This window comes from Thalia democratica, chromosome 4 (genome assembly GCF_965202585.1).
Source record: "Thalia democratica chromosome 4, ktThaDemo2.hap1.1, whole genome shotgun sequence".
NCBI lineage: Eukaryota > Metazoa > Chordata > Thaliacea > Salpida > Salpidae > Thalia > Thalia democratica.
Genome location: NC_139168.1, coordinates 39280089 through 39299159, shown reverse-complemented (window position 1 = coordinate 39299159; position 19071 = coordinate 39280089). Strand labels below are relative to the sequence as shown.

Below are 19071 nucleotides of genomic sequence, written 5' to 3'. Positions count from 1 at the left end.
AAATATCTATCAAATGCAATATTTTTATTTCGAATTTTATTTAATTCAAAAGGGTTGATCATGCCAATTCGATTTTTAGACCACAAATTTTGTTAAACTTGAGCTTGTCTCACGGCAAATGAAAGTCCAGGCTTCTGCTCTGCAGACTTTCGCCGATGTTTTTTGTTATTTAATTCAATGCACATATAAAGTAACATTACAGTATCTTTTCAATCTTTTTATACTATGTAAAACAGTTTTTTACCTTAAATTTATTTTTATACTATAATAGACAAAAAACTTGGAAGAAGTTTACAAAATACGGAAAATTTTTTTTAAAAACCTATGACAAAGTTAATTTCATGTAAGTAATTGTACGTAAGGCAAAAAAAATGTTTTGTTTAAGTTTATACACCTAGGTAATTTAATTTGAACTTAAGTTAGTTGTTCTTACCAGTTTAACTTTTTGTACAGGAAATAGAAGAAGCACTATTTGAAACTGAAGAAGAAAAAGATGAAAGTAAATTAGGAGTCATTACTTCACTATTGCTTGAATGGTGCAGGTTGAAATTTTGAAACGTTTAATAGAATTAAAAACAAGTTTAAAGCTAAGTTTATGTATTTAAAAAAAAGTTAAGTTTTTTTAAAGCCCCATTGAATAGTTTTTTTTTTTTTGAAATTAAATTTGAGTAACTTATTTGGTATACGTTAAATGAATTTAGTAAAACTAAAATGAAAATTTAAAATAAGCTTGTTTTTTATACTTAAATATATAGCATAACTAACTACTATTTACCAAAATTTTAAAAGCTTATTATCAGTATTGAATTTTACTTTCAGTTCAACATGTCTCTAATGAGGTTCATCAAAATATTTTATCACTAATACTTTAATAGAGCTGTGTGTGCTTATCATTTCTGTAATGATGTGTCGATGCAAGTTTCAAACTGGGTTGGCAGTTTCAGCGACGGCAGAGTTCTTGCCACTCTAGTAAGCCATTACCAACCTCACCTCATTAACAAGGTATGCAAAGACACCAGGGTCGCGTTTGTCATGAAAAACATGAGTGTTGGTGTTGATGGAATGAAGCAGTTAAAAATTAATGAAAAAGTTTGTTACAATTAGTAGTGTTTCTTTGTTTTAAACGTTTAAGAAAAGTCAAGTCCACTTATATATATTTAGCTCCTTATAATAACTTGATTTAATGTATAGATTTTGATGAATTAAAGTTTTAAATCATACTTGAAAAATTAAGTTCATCCTTGTTTACTGTTTTTGTTTTCCTTTTTTTAATATAGTTTTTCAGAGTTTATAACATCTAAAGTTTTTATTGATTTATTGAGTTAACTGATTTACTTTAATTTTAAACATTTAAGTACAAATCAGAGTTTGTTTTTTAAAATGTTAACATTTTTTACTAAAATTTCAATGTATCATACTATAACTTTAAATATGTACATTTATTATCCACATATTCCGTAAAAACATTTTACGTGCGTTTTAAACATATTTCACATAGTTTTTACAAAGTATTTTCTATATTACAGAAAAATTTTGAGATGGTTCGATCTTCTTTGTATGAGTTGGGAATTCCTCATGAAATGTTGGTTGTAAATGACTTTTGTGATGTCATAATAAATGCTAGAGTGTGTAAAATGATTGTAGCTTCTTTGTTTAACACCTTATTCGAAGCTAGACTTGAACACAGGTTTGTATAATTTAGAATGAATCTAAAGTAAAAGTATTATAAAAGCAAGTTAGTTGCATGAAAATCCTATTTGTACTTAAGCTTACGACTAATACTCAGTTTGATAGATTATGACAACTATATTTTTTTGTACGAGTTACTCTAATAAAAATTTTAAGATTAATTTTTATTACACAGGTCAGCGCGCATCATACAAAACGCTTGGAGAAGTCTTAAAATAAGAAGAGAAAAGTTGAGGTTATTGAAAGAACTCAAAAAAAAACAAGAAAAAGCTGCTATTAAAATTCAAAACTTCATGAAAATGTGGTTGCAGAGAACAAGGTTTATAAAGTTTTAAAGTTTAAACTTGTTTATACTTTTAAAATTTTTTAAACCCTTTAAGTAAGTAGTATATTTTATTGAGGATGTTAGTTTTATATGTACCTGTACATTTAAGTCTCTTTTATTTTTCTATTAGAGGTTATTTAATTCAATCACAAACTCTTTTGCATAAAAACCATGATATATCTCAAACTAAAAATAAACTAATTAATTTAAAAGAAAAATTGTGTAGACCTAACATATATCGCAGCTTAATAATTTTATATCAAAGTTTTTATCGACTAAAAAATTATAACATTTTTATTTATTGAAACAATATTTTTATCAAACTTGAATTGTATATATATTTTTATTATTTAGTAATTATGTGTTTATCCTTAATTTGGTTTCTAACTTTAAATCCATCTGTCTTGCTTAAAGAGCTATACTCTATATCAATATAAGTTTTTTTTAAAACTTTGGTTCCTTTTGAATACACTTTTTATACTATTGAAAATTTTATAATTGTTATATAATATTGTGATTTCTATTTTTCCTAGAAAATTTTATAAACTTTATTTAATCACCAAGTACTTTTACTTGATTTACTAAGTTTAAATTTAAATTAACATATTTGGGTAAGCGACAGTTAATTTTTAACAAATCATATACCGACATTTCAATTTCTAGTATTTCTTAGTTTTTCTAAATTATCTTATTTAATATTTTTTTGCTTTCAAAATTATTTTACCTCGATATTCTTATTATTTAGACCTTTATGGATATTTTTTTCAAATTCAGGTTATCTTTAGACATATGGCTAAAAGCTTTTTGTTAAAACTTATTAGAGTATGACTTTTTAAGTAATTACGAATCTTACCTTTTGTTTTTTACCATCACAACTGATTAGGTTTTCAGAAAGTTTTTTCGAATATCAGTTAAGTTTTTGAGATGTAGCCCCTTGAATTTTTTATAAGAGTTTGAGTTGTCAGCATTTCAATTTTCATGTAATCAGCCAATTAACTCAATGGTTTATTCTCAAAATTGTTTTAGGTACGTGAAGCTAGTGAAAGCTAGTAATTTTGTACAAACCAAGTATCGGGCAAACAAGTCGTGCAACATTCAACGGCAAAGGTATTTGAAGTTTCGTACTGATGTTATATTAGTTCAAAGTCAAATAAGAAGATTTTTAGCTTTTAAAAGATTATGTTCGTTGCGAGAACAAAGAGAACTGGCCCAAAAGCAGTTGAGAGCAGCCTTGTTAATACAAGTTAGTACTAGTATATTTCTGAATATAATGTTTGTTTACTTAGTATGTACATTTTGTTCGTTTTCACTAGCATTTATTACTAACAAGCTTGGCCTAAAACCTGGAATTTGACAATTTCGACAAAAAAACAGGAAAACATATTTTTTTAACAACTTTGATATATTTATTCTTTAAGACTTTATTATGCAAACTAAATTTCGGTCAAAGACCTCGTCAGTGCTTAAATAAAAAATCTTATTTAAATAGAATGAATACATTTTTACAAATACAATTTTGATATAATAAATACTAAATTTTAAGAGTAAAAGTAGTGTATTTAGAAACATTCTCATTTTTTAAGCATTATTTTTTTGTTGATTTTGTATGTTAATGGAAAAGTACTAGAGAAATCAAGAGAATCAAATTTTTATGACTTATTTGGTTTTATGGTATTTTACCACTTCAAAAAAAGAGATTATTTCATAATATTTATGTAAAAAGAAATAAATCTATTAACTTGTACTTGTAATATCTAACTTAAATACTTTAAACCAAATGATAAACACAGAATTCTACACAGTTTTAACACAATAACCACTTATTAAAAGACACAACAATCTCAATTTTCTTTTGTTATATAGTTGTAACACTAGTTTTTAAAGTTTGTATAAATTATGAGGTAGTAAACTGTTGTTTTACTGCTTGCACAACTAATCACCACAAGGCTGCGGAAAGACCAGCTTTGTGTAGAGGGTTGCTTTTTTAAGTAGAAACTAAACTTACATGTTACACAAAGGTCTTTAAAACCACTAATACATAGTCAACACACAAAATATAAAAAAATTAAGCTCAATTATAAGCTTAAAATATAACTTTAAATAATTGACTTTAATTTAACTTTCTTATATATATTGCAAAATTTTGAATACTATTTATTTAATTAGCTTGATAGTTACTAATAAAAAATAACGAGTAACAACTAACAACGAATTCTAACTAGATTTTAAGGCTAGTTATATTGGAGACGGGTGAAATATGCACGCAGGGTGATTTTTGCACGAGATAAAAATAATAGTAATAAAATAAAAATTGATAATAAAATATTACCGACCAAGGGTTAGGGGTAACACTGATAGTAAAATAAAAATTATAAAAACATTTTAACCCGTACAAAAATGTCTTCATGCAAAAGTAACCTCTCGTGCATATTTGACACCTACTCATTTATGTTATATCAACATAAAGGCTTTTCAAGAACCATATGAGAAAAACATTAAAGAATTTGATTCAAAATCTTAGTACAGGTTGCAATAGAATAAAACTAGATTTGGATAGCAAATATTTCAAGCAATTTAAATTTATCAAAAAAATACTTACTTTAAAAATATTTATTAAAAGAACTTAAAAAAAACCTGAATTAAAATTAGAAAAGCCTTAAAAAATCAAAATCCTATGGCAACCCTGCATCAAATCTTCGTTTTGTTAAGTCTATACCAAAAAAGATTTATATGGTTATAAATTGTTTGCAATTTATAACCATACTAGCACGAACATAAACTAGCACGAACTGACTTAAGTTATTACAATTCTTTTTGACTGTTTTTAAAATTAACTTAATAGTAATGTTTTTATAACAGGCACATTGGAGATCCTTCTTGAAATGTCGTCGCGAAAATAAAAACGCAGCAATCATACAAAGATGGTGGCGTAATACCGTGGCTTGCAGAAACGATAAAGTACAACTAAAAAGTACACTAACTGCAGTTTACACGGTACAAAAGTATTTCAGGTCTTATCTGTACAAAAAATACAAAAAAGAAAACGAGTCTGCTGTGATAATTCAAAGCTTTTTTAAAATGGCTGCAATGAGGTGTAAGTTTTTGAAGCAAAAACATTCTGCAATCAGGTTGCAAAGTTTTTTCAGAATGGCGGTCTCGAGGAAAAGGTTTGTAAAGATAAAAATTTCAGTAATAAAAATTCAGAGTGCATTTAGAATGATGAAAAACAGACGACATTTCTTGGATACAAAAAAAGTAACAATAAAAGTACAAAGCCTTTTTAGAATGAATGCACAGAAATCTGCGTACAAAAAGAAGCGAGAATCAGTTATAGCTATACAAAGTTTTTGGCGAATGAATCAATGTCGAAAAAAATATTCAAAAGTTAAACTAGCTGTTGTAACAATCCAAAGTTTTTACAGGGCTTACAAAACTAGGCGTTTGCTTTCTAGAAATAAAAGTGCTGCTTTAAAGATTCAAAACTTTTTAAGAATGTGTATCGAACGTAAAAAGTTTGTTTGTAAAAAAGAAGCTAGCATTAAAATTCAATCTTTTTATCGAATGATAACGATTCGCAAACTGTTTTTGTTGCAAAGAAATGCAGCTATTATAATTCAAAAAAACTTTAGGATGTATAAGCAGTCCAAAGCGTTTAAAACTTATCAGAGTGCAGCAACCATCTTTCAAAGCAATTATAGAATGGTAAGAGAAAGAAAAATATTTCTGTGTCAAAAATCAAGCGCTGTTAGAATTCAAAGTTTCTACAGAATGACATTACAAAGGCAGCTTAACTTAAAGAAGAAATTTTCAGCTGCGTTCATACAAAGTTATTACCGCATGTTCAAGCAAAGGCAAATGTTTAAAACAAAAAGAGACGCTGCTCTAAAACTGCAGAGTTTGTTCAGGATGGTATTGCAAAGAAAAAATTATTTGCGTCAAAAAGAAGCTGCGTTGAAAATACAGAGTTGTTTTCGAATGTATCAATGCAGGCAAGGTATTCTGAAGAAAAAATCAGCGTGCTGCAAAGTACAAGCGTTTTACAGAATGTACCGTCAACAGAAGCGTTATCGACTTCAAAAAGAAGCTGCTATGAAAATACAACGCGGATTCAGAATGAATAAAGCAAGAAAGAAATATCTTGCATTACGAAATGCAACAATAAATTTACAGAAACAGTTTAGAATGTACAAATGTCGAAAGCATTATTTAAACACGTTGAACTCTGTTATAAAAATTCAAAGTTTCTTCAGAATGCTCATAGAGAGAAGAAAATTCTTAAGTAAAAAACATGCTTGCATACAAATACAGTCGTATTACAGGATGAAACGTGAAAAATGTACATATGATAAGATCAAAGCCAGTACGATAAAGATTCAGTCTTTCTTCAAAATGTTTTTACAGCGGCAAATATATCTTAAGCAAAAGTTGTCAGCTATTAGAATCCAAAGCTACTTCAAAATGCAGCGATGTAAAGTTGAGTTCAAAGCACAAAAGAAATCAGCTATAAAAGTACAAAGTTTTTATAGAATGTTTCGAATTAGAATGCTCTACAAAAATAAAATAAATTCAGCCATCAAAATACAGTGCATTTTTAGAATGCATATCCACAGAAAAAGGTATAATGAGTTAAGAGCTGCTGTTGTAAAGCTTCAAAGCTTTGCAAAGATGCTTAAGGTAAGAAAAAGTTATAGAACAAAAAGTAAGGCTTCTACAACAATAAAAAGATTTATTAAAACGAGCATACAGCGTAGAAAGTACTTAAAAGTACTAGAATCTACAATAAAAGTTCAAAGTTTTTTTAGAATGTATGTCGAAAAAAGAAAGTACCTGTTGCTTAAAAGTTCTGCAACAAAAATACAGGCTTTTTACAAAATGTTCAAGGAACGGCAAAATTATATAAAGTATCAAAAATCGACAATCATTATACAATCTTACTTTAAAATGATAAATAAAAGACAAGCGTACCAGAAAAAGAAAACTTCTGCAATAAGAATTCAAAGTTTTGTAAAAATGTACCAGCAGAAAAAAATATTTGATAGTCAAAGAAGGGCTACAATCACTATCCAAAAGTGGTTCAAAATGTATGTTCAAAGAAAAAATTATTTAGAAAAAATAAAGTCGGCTGTTTTAATACAAAACTACTATAGGATGCATTTAGCAAGGAGTTTATATTTGAACAAGGTTAACGCTGTAATAAAAATTCAAAGTTATGTTAGAATGTCACAAAAGCGTCAAAACTTTCTAATTAAAAGAAACGCAGCAATTTGCATTCAAAGTTATTTCAAGATGTTTGTTTCTAATAAAAATTACCAACTGCAAAAGAACGCTGCTATTAAAATACAGAAAATGTTCAGAATGACCATGGCAAGGAAAGTATACATGAGCAGAATCGGGTCGGTTGTGAAAATACAAAGTTTTCTGAGAATGTGCAAACAACGTCGTGATTTTAATGAGATGAAAGCAGCCGCCATCAAGATTCAGAATTATTTCAGGATGCATAGAGAAAATAAGCGTTACCTAAAACAGAAGATTTGTGCACTGAAAATTCAAAGTTGGTATAGAATGACCAAAATAAAAAGGCTGTACCAAAACCAGAAGCAGTATGCAGTTAGAATACAGTCGTGGTACCGAATGGTAAAAATGAAACAGAAATTCAAAGGAACTTCTGAAGCAACTCTGAGAATTCAAAGCTGGTTTAGAGCTCAGAAAGCAAGAATAGTGTATCTAAAGAAAAAACGAGCAGCCATTAAAATTCAAAGCTGGTATAAAATGGTAGCAGCGAAAAAATCATACCACAATGAACAGAAAAACATTGTGAAAATGCAATCTTACATAAGAATGAAACTTATCAGGCGTAAATATATGCAGAAAAAACTGTGTGCTATCAAAATACAAGCATGGTTTAAGATGAAATTACAAATGATAAGCTATGGTAAACAAAAAATAGCTGTAGTAGCTATTGAACGCTGGTACGAGTCAGTTAAAGTTAGACAAACTTTCATAAAACACAAACAATCAGCAGTTAAAATACAGTCGTTTTGTAGGATGCATTTACAAAAGCAGCGTTATAGAAATACAGTCAAGTCCGTAACAAAGATACAATCTTGGTGTAGAATGAATATTTGCAGGAAGAAGTATTTAAAACTTGTTAACTCTACTATCTCCATACAAATTTGGTACAAAACGCTGAGTCAGCGTAAATGTTACTTAGAAAAAGTACGAGCAATTGTTACTATTCAGTCCTTTGCAAGAATGGCGAGCGTTAGATCTCGATTCTTAAAGCAAAAACAGCTGGCTGTAAAACTTAAATCAACTTACAAAATGCGTGTTGAAAGGCGTAAGTATGTGAAAATTATCAATGCTGCAGTCACAATTCAGCGCTGTTACAAAAGTTATAAGATAAAAAAGCAGATTGATCTTGAAAATAGTTGCGCTTTGAAAATACAAACATGGTACAGAGGTTTAATGGCTCTTAGTCAAGTAGAAAAGCGTAAGGCTGCTGTAAGCACGATACAAAACCTTGCAAGGTTTATTTACGCGAGGAAGAAGTACCTTTTTCTGAAGCTAGAGAAAGACATAAACTACCAGTTCTGCGACCTTTCAGCCTGGGAACGTTACATCGTTCACACGAAAAGATCTGTCATGAATGAAGAAAGGGAACTGAAAGAAGCGAAAGCAAAAATAATACAAAAATGGTGGTCAAGTTTTTTGAGCGGCAGAAAAGCTAACAAAGCTGCAATTGTCGTTCAAAGATGGTGGAGAACAAAGCTTGTTAGAAGGCAGTTTTTACTAAAAAAGAAATCTGTAGAAACAATACAAAAATGGTTTGTTTTTGTATTTATTAATTTCTTTATAAAGTCATTGTTATTCATATTACTTAAAATACTGTCTAGTCTATAGCCTTAATAATTTTCTGTCGTACGTTGTTTTTAATTAATTTTTTCATTATGTACCTTAAAATTAAAACAAACTGATAAATGATAATTTTAATTTGATTCATTGGATACAGGTGATCAAGACAAGGCTTTTAGGATTTTTTTTAACTTATTAACTTCAAAAAAATAACAATCTTTGTTTATGGGTCTTTGATTTTCAAAAAGAAATATACTTTTTAAATTACAGAACTTTTTATAAGATTTTTAGTCACAAATCATTTATTTAACATAAATATTTTGAAACTCTATAAAGTTAAATCCTGAAAAAACTTTTTAAATTGTATAAGTTAAAATTTTTAATTTATGAGAATATTAAAGATGAAAAAGCTGCCTTTCATACGTTCCTAAATAAAAATGTTTAGAAAGCGACTATATATCAAAAGTAAAATTAAACTTTTAATTTACCAAGTTAAAAAGTAGTTTTTTTTTAACTTTGTAGGTATTCAAATATTTTACTCGAACGAAGAAAAGAAAGGTATTTCATATCACTGTTGTGGTCTTACTGTAATAAAACAAGGCTAGGAGCAAAAGATGCCCGAATTAATATTAGAAGATCCGCAGTTTTAATTCAAAGCGCATGGCGACGCTACCGAGAAGTAAATAAATTTATTTTAAAAAGAAACGCTTGTTTAAAGATACAGCGGTGGTGGCGAGAAAGGAAATACCAACAGAAATATTTAAGAAGGATCGTTAGGATACAAGCTCTTTTTAGAGGGTTTGTTTTTAACTTTGTATAACTTTTTTTATGATATTAGTTTATCAGCATTTAAAGAAAAAACAACTTAATTTATTAAAGTTTCTGTCATAAAACAAAACTTTTAATTGAAATAGTATTTAAAAAATATATACATTATAATATTTTTAAATATAAGTATGGTTAAGTAATTAAAAGTATTTAATTTAAAATAAATAAAAAGTTTGAGCATTATTAAAACTTACTATTAACAATTTAAGTGGTGCCGGTTTCAATTTACTATTTGTATTTACGAAGGAATTTTAAACTAAAATTTATTACTGTTATTAGATAAAAAAATGAAATAGACGTTACCACAATAAAACTACCAAATATAAATATTAGTTTTTTATATCTTGTACCGAATAAAAGAAACATGTTTCTGTCTACTTTTAACAGTAACCGAGTCCGCAAAAAGCTATCAAAGAAGCAGCTGAAGCTTCTTAACAACATTGAGCAATGCAATCGAAGAGCAACACTGAGCGGTTCCGTATCTGTAAACAAAAAGTTCAACTCTGCATTAGCTAATCTACTGAAACCAGGGTATTTTTCCAAAATAAAGAATACTCTTGTGTATATTGGTTAGTTGTATCAAAGCTTATTGTGATTATATTTCATAATATTGTAGTATTAACTTATTTGTATTATAACTTTTTAATAAACAAAGAGTTTTAAATTTTAATTTATGTCTAGTTATTTTCTAAGCATTTATTCGTTGACTCTAGTCTTCCATTTTGATATTAATAAGTAAATAAAAATACTAAATTGTAAATGCTTAATATACACATTTTTACAGACACATATGCGAAGTTACTAAACGAGTGTTGCGTAGCGATGATATATGACGACAGTTGTGAGGTCATAATAAACTTAATACGTATGAGTGGTAGGGACTATGAGTGGTCTGGAGTCATCCAATTGTGTGTCAGTATTCTGCACACGCTAGCCAAAGTAATTCAATTGTTAATTTATTTTGTATTTTGTGGGTATGCATAAAAGGTTGTAATAATGACTTTAAAACCATACTAAATATTGATTATAACAAATTTTTGAAAAACAAAAAATCTCTTTTAGATAGTGTAGTAACTTTATCTTTGAAACATCTAGTAAATTTCAATTTGTTTTTGTTACAGTATGATAATAAACAATGTCTAGCTTATGAATTATGTAATAAAAAGTATATTTGAGTCATTCGAACAAGATTTTTTCAAATGTTTTATCAAACTAATTTTTTCATATTTAATTTTTTAAAGCTTTTGTAGTTTGTTCATCTAAATGTTGTTTATTAATAACTAACTTTGTTTTTGTTATTGTATATAAAAAAATCGTTTTAGTTATATATAGAAACTTTCATACTTTTAACCTTTCTTTTTATTGACAGTCTTAACTTAAAAATATTTTTCATGTTAAAGTCATAATAAAAATCCATGTCAAAATTATCTAAAACCAATCAAACAACAGAATCCAGTATCACGTGACGTAACTTTGAAAGTGTTGGAACGAGACGTAACGGTAATTGGAGCAAAGCTGCTAGTGAAATTCCAGGACAAATCTTCAAGAGAAAAGTTGTCAAGGCAAATATTTGTTGCTATCTGTCAGCTGTTGAGCTTGTATTTCAAATCAGATCAACACAAAATTGAGGTAACATTAAATTAATATAAGTTTTAAAATTATTGAATTAAAACCATTTCTAAGATTAAAATTCCCTTTTTATTTTTAATCGATGTAATTAAATTTCAAACGTGATTTGTGCGTCATTAAAGAACTTTTGCCCTTTAAATAAAGTTAAATTTTAACTTCCTACTTTTTGAGCTTTACTTATTTGCATCAGTAAAATTTAAAAGAAAACTTAAATGTAGTCTGCAGGGTTGCTAAAACATCTGGAAAAACCTGGAATTTGAGAATTTTTGAAAAAAAAACCTGGAATTTTAAAGAATTTCTACATGTAAAGTAATGAAATTTCTGCTAGATACGAAAAGTTTATCATATAAAAAAATAAACTTGTATCGTTAGAATAAAATTTAAAAATACATTTTAAGTAGCTTTATGTATCTCTTCAATGTTGTTATACTGTTTAAAACAAATTTTAGCTTAAATTTAATTCTAAACCAAAAATAAACCAAAAAAACTTGTATTTAAAAAAAAAACTGCAAGAAATTGAAAAAATTTGGTGAAAATTTCATAATACAGCAACTATAAGTATGGTTTATATAATATATAGACTTTTAATAACTTTGTTGTTAATTTCTTGGTGGTTTCTAAACTTTTTTGTTTTATTTTGTTAGTACTATTTTTATAAAACAAAATATTTCAATAAACGAGGTCACTTTTTTTTTAGTAATGTTTGTTTATTTAAGTAAAATAACGTTACCTCAATTTTTTTTATTAGCTCGATAATTAACACAATAAGTATTTAACGTATGAAATAAACATTTTTCATAGAGCTATCTAAATCAAAAAGATGAAACTACACGTCTTCTAAGAATACGCAAAGAATTAGAAGAAAAATATAAAAAGCAGGTTTGTCTAATATACGTGCTAATCAATTTAAATTGAGGTTTGTTATTAAAGTTATTATTAAAACTTAACTCTAAAATAAAGCAATTATAAGTTAAGAAATAATTTTTATATAAAGTTTTGCTTAGGTACATCAAGGGTTTTGTAGCTTAATTATAATTCTCATTATAGAATACTTATGTTTAACACATCAAGTAAATAACACTGATAAATGTAATAGAGTTATCTAAGTTATGTTTAATGAAGATGTGCATGCATATAATTTTAAATTGTTTTGATAGTTTAAACAAAACCTGTTAATCTCTTTCATTTTTTATACCAAATTATTGTTATGTAAAACATTATAAAACTTACCTAAGACTTTTTTTTGTTCTTATAACGTAGAATTTTTTTTTTCAAATTTAATCTAAGTGTTCATATAATATATTCATATAATATATTTAAAGGTAGAATAGCTTAATTTCTTAAATACTGTTTACTAATTGTAGTAATATTTTTTTCATGTTAAAGTAAAATAAAAAATTTTACATTGTTGTTAAATTATTTTTAGCTTTTGAAGTTTCTATTTGTATATAAACATTTTTGATCTTTTCAAACTTTATATACGTTGATAAAAATGCTTAATGTTTATTTTGCATTAAAGGTACTGACTTCAAGGGCAACCTCGCGAAGATCCGCCATAAACTTCAGGCAGCCCACGCCGAGAAAATCTATTAACAGCAAAGACGACAAAATCTTACGAGCTAAAAAGCCCTCTTCTAAGCACTCTGTGAGAGAGGCAGATTTGGAGACTCAGTTCAGGAGTATAACCGAAATATTAAAACTTTTGAAGCTCAAGTATAAATGAGAGGACATATTGTTTTTGAATTCTACTTATAAAATTTTAATTCTTGTTTTAAACTCAAAGTTTTTTACGAATTTAATTTTATTACAACAATTAAGTATAATAAATTAATTTGAGTTAGTTATTAGATGCCTTAAAGTTATAATGCTTGACTAAACTACTTTTAAGTTTACTTTTAATATTTTCATACTTTACTTTCGCTCTTTTTTCAGCAATTATATATTAGTTGTTTGATGTGTTTGTCATTTCATTGATGTTGTTTGCCAGTTTGGTGTTTCAAAAACTGTTGTGTGTTCTCAATTTTTTGTCAAAGTTGTAATATAATTACTAGTCTTAAAACATTATAACTATTTACATTAAAAAAATATTAACACAGTTTGAAATTAAAAATTATTTTATTGACTTAATGCATTAAGTATCTGTTTACTTAAACTTCAACTAAAGTTATACAATAAACTTATTATTTGCTTATTTTAATATGACTGTTTTTTTTAAAGTCAGTATTAACTTTAGTTACTTGTAGAACCGTAAAGGTTTCAAAAATAAAATGTTACAGTTGTAATGTGGTAAGTTACTATACTAAAAATTGTTTAGAACTATCTTATTCTAATGAATGTTATGTTTTAAGCTAAATTTAAATCATTACAATGAGTTATACACTTGTAAATTGTATTTAATGTTGTGAGTGTTTATAAGGTTTTCACTACCGTAGATAATCGTAACTTCGCGATAAAAAACTAGATTATACTTTTTTTGCTGGACAAATTTAAATTATATAGTCAAGTTTTTAAAATAAAATTTATTTTGTAATAGCTTATACTAATAGTAAAGTTAATGATTTAAAGGCAAAAGAATAATGTGATTATATAAGAGAAGATAAAGTATAAAACAGGGTTCATGTGCATCAGGCCAAATTAGTTTTTTTGAAAAAAGTGAAAAGTATCAGTTTTTTTTCTGTTTTTGTGCTTAAAAATTTTAGATTTTCATTAAATGTCATTTTAAATGCTTGAAAACTTCTGAATTAAAAAAAATGAGAGTAAATTTTATTAAGGTGTGAACGTATTTCTAAATATGAATTTAATTATAAAGACGAAATCAGTCAGTATTTGTAAAAATAAATGCTTAAAACCTTTTGTTAAATCTCTAAGAAAAATTTTTATTATTTTGTTTTGAGTAGACTATATACTTCATATATATGAAAATTCAAAAAAAAAACAGTTTAATTCAATAACTTAGCTGTTTGTTTGAATTAGTTTTCACCAGCTATGTTTTTCAAAGCTTAGTTGGTTTAACTGTTTTAATTTCTAATTTAAAAGTTTTATACCAAATACTTTTTAGATTAAAACTCTTAGCATTTTATTCATATACTTTAATGTTTGTTTATGTAAAGTTATTAGAGATATTCACAACACTGAAACTTAGATTTAAGGTATAAGTTTTTATCCATATATTTATAGTACAGTTATATTTTTCAAGTTATTGACGTGATAGCGATTTTTATTTCATTTTTTTTAAAGTATTTTAGTTTATTATAAGACTTCGACAATTTTAATTAGCAAAATGAAGCTTTTTTTATTCAAGAAATTCAAAACAAGTGATACAAGCGTGTACTTCAAATAACAGGTATATAATAAACTTCTTTTTTACAGTTAAAACTTTTAAGATTTAGATAATTGATCATAATTAGTTAAGTAAAGCATTATCTCAAAAGTCATGGAAAAAACTTATTTCAGTGATAGTTGGTTTATAAATAAAGAGTATTCTGCCTGGATAAAACGTCGTTGAAAGAATTGGATCTAAGCAAAATGATCCAACTTTCCCTGGATGCACCACACGTTAACTAGTCACTTTATTAGACAATTTCTTCCAGTATAAAAGAAAGATATGTGACTGCTCTCATAAATATCGGCAGTTGTAGCCTCCATTTTTTCATGGAACTTTTTAAAATTTGCGTCCACTTTTTTTAATGCAATATCATGCAGAAGTGATTATATTACACAAACTAAAACAACCAAATTTTACTAATTAATACCCCCGATACCCAAAATGACTTCTAAGGGGGATTTTCCTTACTTTGAAAAAATATCAGGCTAAATTTTTAAAAAATCGCGCAAAAACCCTGATAAATAAAGTTACCCTATTAAATAAGTTCATTAGTAATACAAATTGTAAAAGAGGTTTTAAGTTTAAGTATGAAAAAACTATCTTTTTAAACTACATCTATTTTAGAACACTTTGTATGATATATCATTTTATAACATAGGAAGGAGCAATAAAAAAAAATTTGTTTAGAAATAATAATTAAATGTAATGCTACTTTGTGAATACATTTTTAACTTAAATAAGTTATTGTTATGGACTAGAGTTTTCATTGTAGATATGTTGTACATATTCATTTAGTTTGCTTATGAAGTTAAAATCAGTTTAAAGTGTTAAATGAATTGAATATAGTTTCCAAAATGTATTCTAACTTAACAAAAACTAAAATACGCTTTCTTACTAGAAAAATTAGGGTTAACTTTTGTGTTTGACTAATAACCTTTAAACTTTCACTTAAGTCTTTTGAGACACGGTCCTTTCTTTTAAGAAGATTATATTTAACATGTAGTAGTTATACGCCTTGTTCTTTAACTCTTCCAAAAGTAGAAAAATGATTAAAGGAAATTTTATTAAAAATAAATAACTTACGGATCAATTATAACTTAAAAAACAAATCACAAGTTTTACACAAATACAACTAAACCCAAACACTTTCTTTTCAGTGCTAGTCTAGTCAAAGTAAGTGTAATCTACATTTTATCATTCGAATGCATCTTCTTACTTAAATTAAAAATTTTATCGAGAACTTTGTAAATTTTATGAATTCTTTTATGATTTATTTCTTTAAAATTAGAATAGTTCAACTTTTTTCATGTTGAACTTTGTACACGAGCTTGTTAAATAAGTTGTAGTAAAAAATTCAAGTAATAAAAAAGTTATTGAACTAAAAGGGTTAGTAGCTTAAAAAAATTGTGATTAAACTTTTACTTAAGATGTACCGCGCTCGACCAACTGAAAGCATATATGTTTTTTTTAAACTCTAAATTTATTAAAATAGCTAATATCTCTTAAGTAATTTTTTTTTTACGGCATTTTTTTCTAGATTAGAAAATTAAAAAAGTTATAAATTCTAATTTAATTGTTAAGTAAACTCAGTTGTGATTCTCATTCAACCTTATAAAAAAAAAACAGTTTATTAATTATGCTAATTTTTTAACATAATTTTGCATACTGTATTAGCGTAGAAATCAACCAGATTTTTTGTAGAAATCAATAATAAAATGCGTATTTTTTAGTAATGCATCACATTAAAATTAAAAACTTTGGTCTCTTATAGTAAGTGAATCTTTAAAAATACTGTATGTTATTAAAAAAATTTTAGTTTTTGAATTTTGCTTTAATTGTATTAGAGCAGGGGTCGGCAGGCAGTTGGTGGTCGCGGGCCAAATTTAAAGTTTTCAAAGTCTTTGCGGGCCGCAGTTTTAGTTTTAGTGACATTTGAATAATCTTATGGTTTTAGTTTTAGTCACACTAGAGAAAAGTTTTACTTTTATTCACCTTATTATTTAAAATGACTTTTAGCTATACATAGAATGCCTATTCAAATTAATATTCATTAGATTATGATTTAAATTGACTAATATACTTTAATAAAATGTACTAATAATGTTAATAAAATATGTACTTTCATAAGCACTTAATAAGTTAAACTTAATACATTTTTAATTTTACTTACAACCTAACTCTCTATAAAAACCTAACTTGAAAGACAATTTATGGGTTACTTTTATACATTTGTTATATCATCAACATTTTTTCATATTTTTAAGAATATTTACTTCGAAAAAATTTTTTGCGAGTTAAATAATTTACACTCATTAAGAAATTTAGTAATTAGTTAACATAATAAAATTAATACCTGTTTGTATTCCAGAAAGCTAAAACAAATGGTTTAACATAATTAATTCTCAAATACTTTAATAAAATAATTTATTAGTAATTAGACTTTTACATGGTTTCCATTTAAAAAGCAAAAATGTCTGATATGTATCAAACCAGCTTTAATTTATTAAAATTTGAAAAATCTAATAAATAGTTGTTAATCAAGCTTAATTAACTAGTTAAAATATCATCATTATCAAAAAGTACACAAAGTGTATGAAAACAAGAAAAAAATGCAATTAGTAAACTACACATCAGTCATAAAAACTATTCTGAGAATTGGAAGACTTCTTTAAAGTGTTTGAAATAAAAGCTTCACACACACCTGAGTTTTCAAGCTATTAAAATAGCCTGTTTGTCTAGCAACCCAGTTAATATAAAGTTCACTACATAAAGAAATAACAAAGGTTATAAATAAATTACGTGCCAAAAATATATAACTCAGCTGGAATGGACAATTAAGTTTCTTAAACAAGTTTAACAAAAGTATAAAATTTTATTGAGTCATTAACAAAGTAGAATTTTTTTTTTATTATGCATGATAGCAATTCTTTATTTGCAATAAGAATATTGCATTTGAAAACGTTAATTGTAAAATAGAAGACGAGCTACAAGAATAAAAAAAGCGTTAGTTAGGAGTTATTGCGAGAAACAATAAAAAAAAATCACCAAAGTCATTTCCGACAAAGCACATTATTATCTTCAGTAACTACAGAATAAACAGAAAATTTGTTAAGACAAGTAATAAAGTAGCAAAGTTTATTACCTAAAATGAGATATCGTTTATAATTGAAAACTTTTATAAAGAATTGATGTTGGCGGTAATGAAAAACTTTTGTTTATTTCTTCAATGACAACATGAAGTCGTGTTTAGGAAATGCATTAAGGTTATAAAGTCGCATAAATCAAATTAGGACTTTAATCAAACTGTTAACATGAGAGCAGTGATAGAAAAGCTATTGCTCATCTGAGAATTTTTATTAGAGGTTTTTTTACTAACTTTGACATTTTAGTAGAATTGCTTGGTTTAGTCCCAACGCAAAACACAACAACCGGTGAAATTTTTCAAGTAACGGTGAAATTTACCAATACGGAGTTTTTAGAAGTACAATTCCTTCTTTTATTTTTAGTATAAAGTTTAATTAAAGTTTAAAAAAATGTCTTAAAACATTTATCAATATTAAAAAGAACTGTTAGGCTACTATAATATATTTTTTAATAAAAAAACATTTATTTGGTAATTTTTTTTTGAGTCAAATCGAAATTTTATTACTTTAAATGTAAAAATTGTTTGAAATCTCAAATTTAAGCTTTTTTTCTAGAATTTTTAACCGTAAATTCACAAATTCAAAGCTTTTCTGGGATTCAACTTTTTTGGCAACACTGATTGTTCATTCTTTAATGTACACAATAATATAAATTTGAATTATATCAGCTGAAAGACTTAAAATTTAACATATATTAAAACTCAAACTAACACTGTGGATTGAGTAAAACATACATCATAAGTTTAATTTGCCACTCTTTCAAGCAAAAAAGCCAGCCTGAGTCTACAAAAACATTCCTGATATTTTTGTATACAAAAATAAATTCTAGCCAAAAACTTAAAAAATGGCTTAAATGGCCTGAGATTTGAAGTCTTCAAATAGTGATAGTCTGAGTGTGTGTCAATGTTTAGTTGTTTATTTGCTTGAATTTCAACTATTTTGATTAACAATGTACAAACTTTATAAATTTACCATCCCTATATCTAGTTTATATTAAATAGGTAGCTCCAAAAAACAGCAATTGTGTGTATTGATATGTAAGGCATAAAAATTAACTTAGCTTGAAAAAAAAAATGTTTGAAAAATGGAATGTATACCTAACAAAAACTATATTAACTTATGTCATATATATTGTTTTAAATGTGTCTGTACAAATTTAGATATGACATGTATAAATAACAATGTTAGAAAAGTATGCGTTAACTAAACTTAAACTAACTAAAGTATTAAATAAAAAGTAGTTTAAAATATGAGCATTTTTTTAAGTTGGTGTGCATAGA

At 26.4% G+C, this 19071-nt stretch overlaps 1 protein-coding gene across 1 annotated transcript in view; it reads left to right on the top strand.

Annotated features, from left to right (window-relative positions):
- The window catches only part of LOC145833353 (uncharacterized), a 30338-nt gene extending 17292 nt beyond the window's left edge, over positions 1 to 13046 (top strand). The window contains 13 exon segments of the mRNA XM_082940534.1: positions 454 to 542; positions 876 to 1089; positions 1527 to 1687; positions 1865 to 2008; positions 3041 to 3257; positions 4874 to 5181; positions 5797 to 8818; positions 9585 to 9664; positions 10082 to 10263; positions 10479 to 10633; positions 11144 to 11323; positions 12125 to 12202; positions 12843 to 13046. Coding sequence (XP_082796660.1) covers positions 454 to 542; positions 876 to 1089; positions 1527 to 1687; positions 1865 to 2008; positions 3041 to 3257; positions 4874 to 5181; positions 5797 to 8818; positions 9585 to 9664; positions 10082 to 10263; positions 10479 to 10633; positions 11144 to 11323; positions 12125 to 12202; positions 12843 to 13046 — 5034 coding nt within the window.
- Positions 13047 to 19071: the final 6025 nt, after the last annotated feature.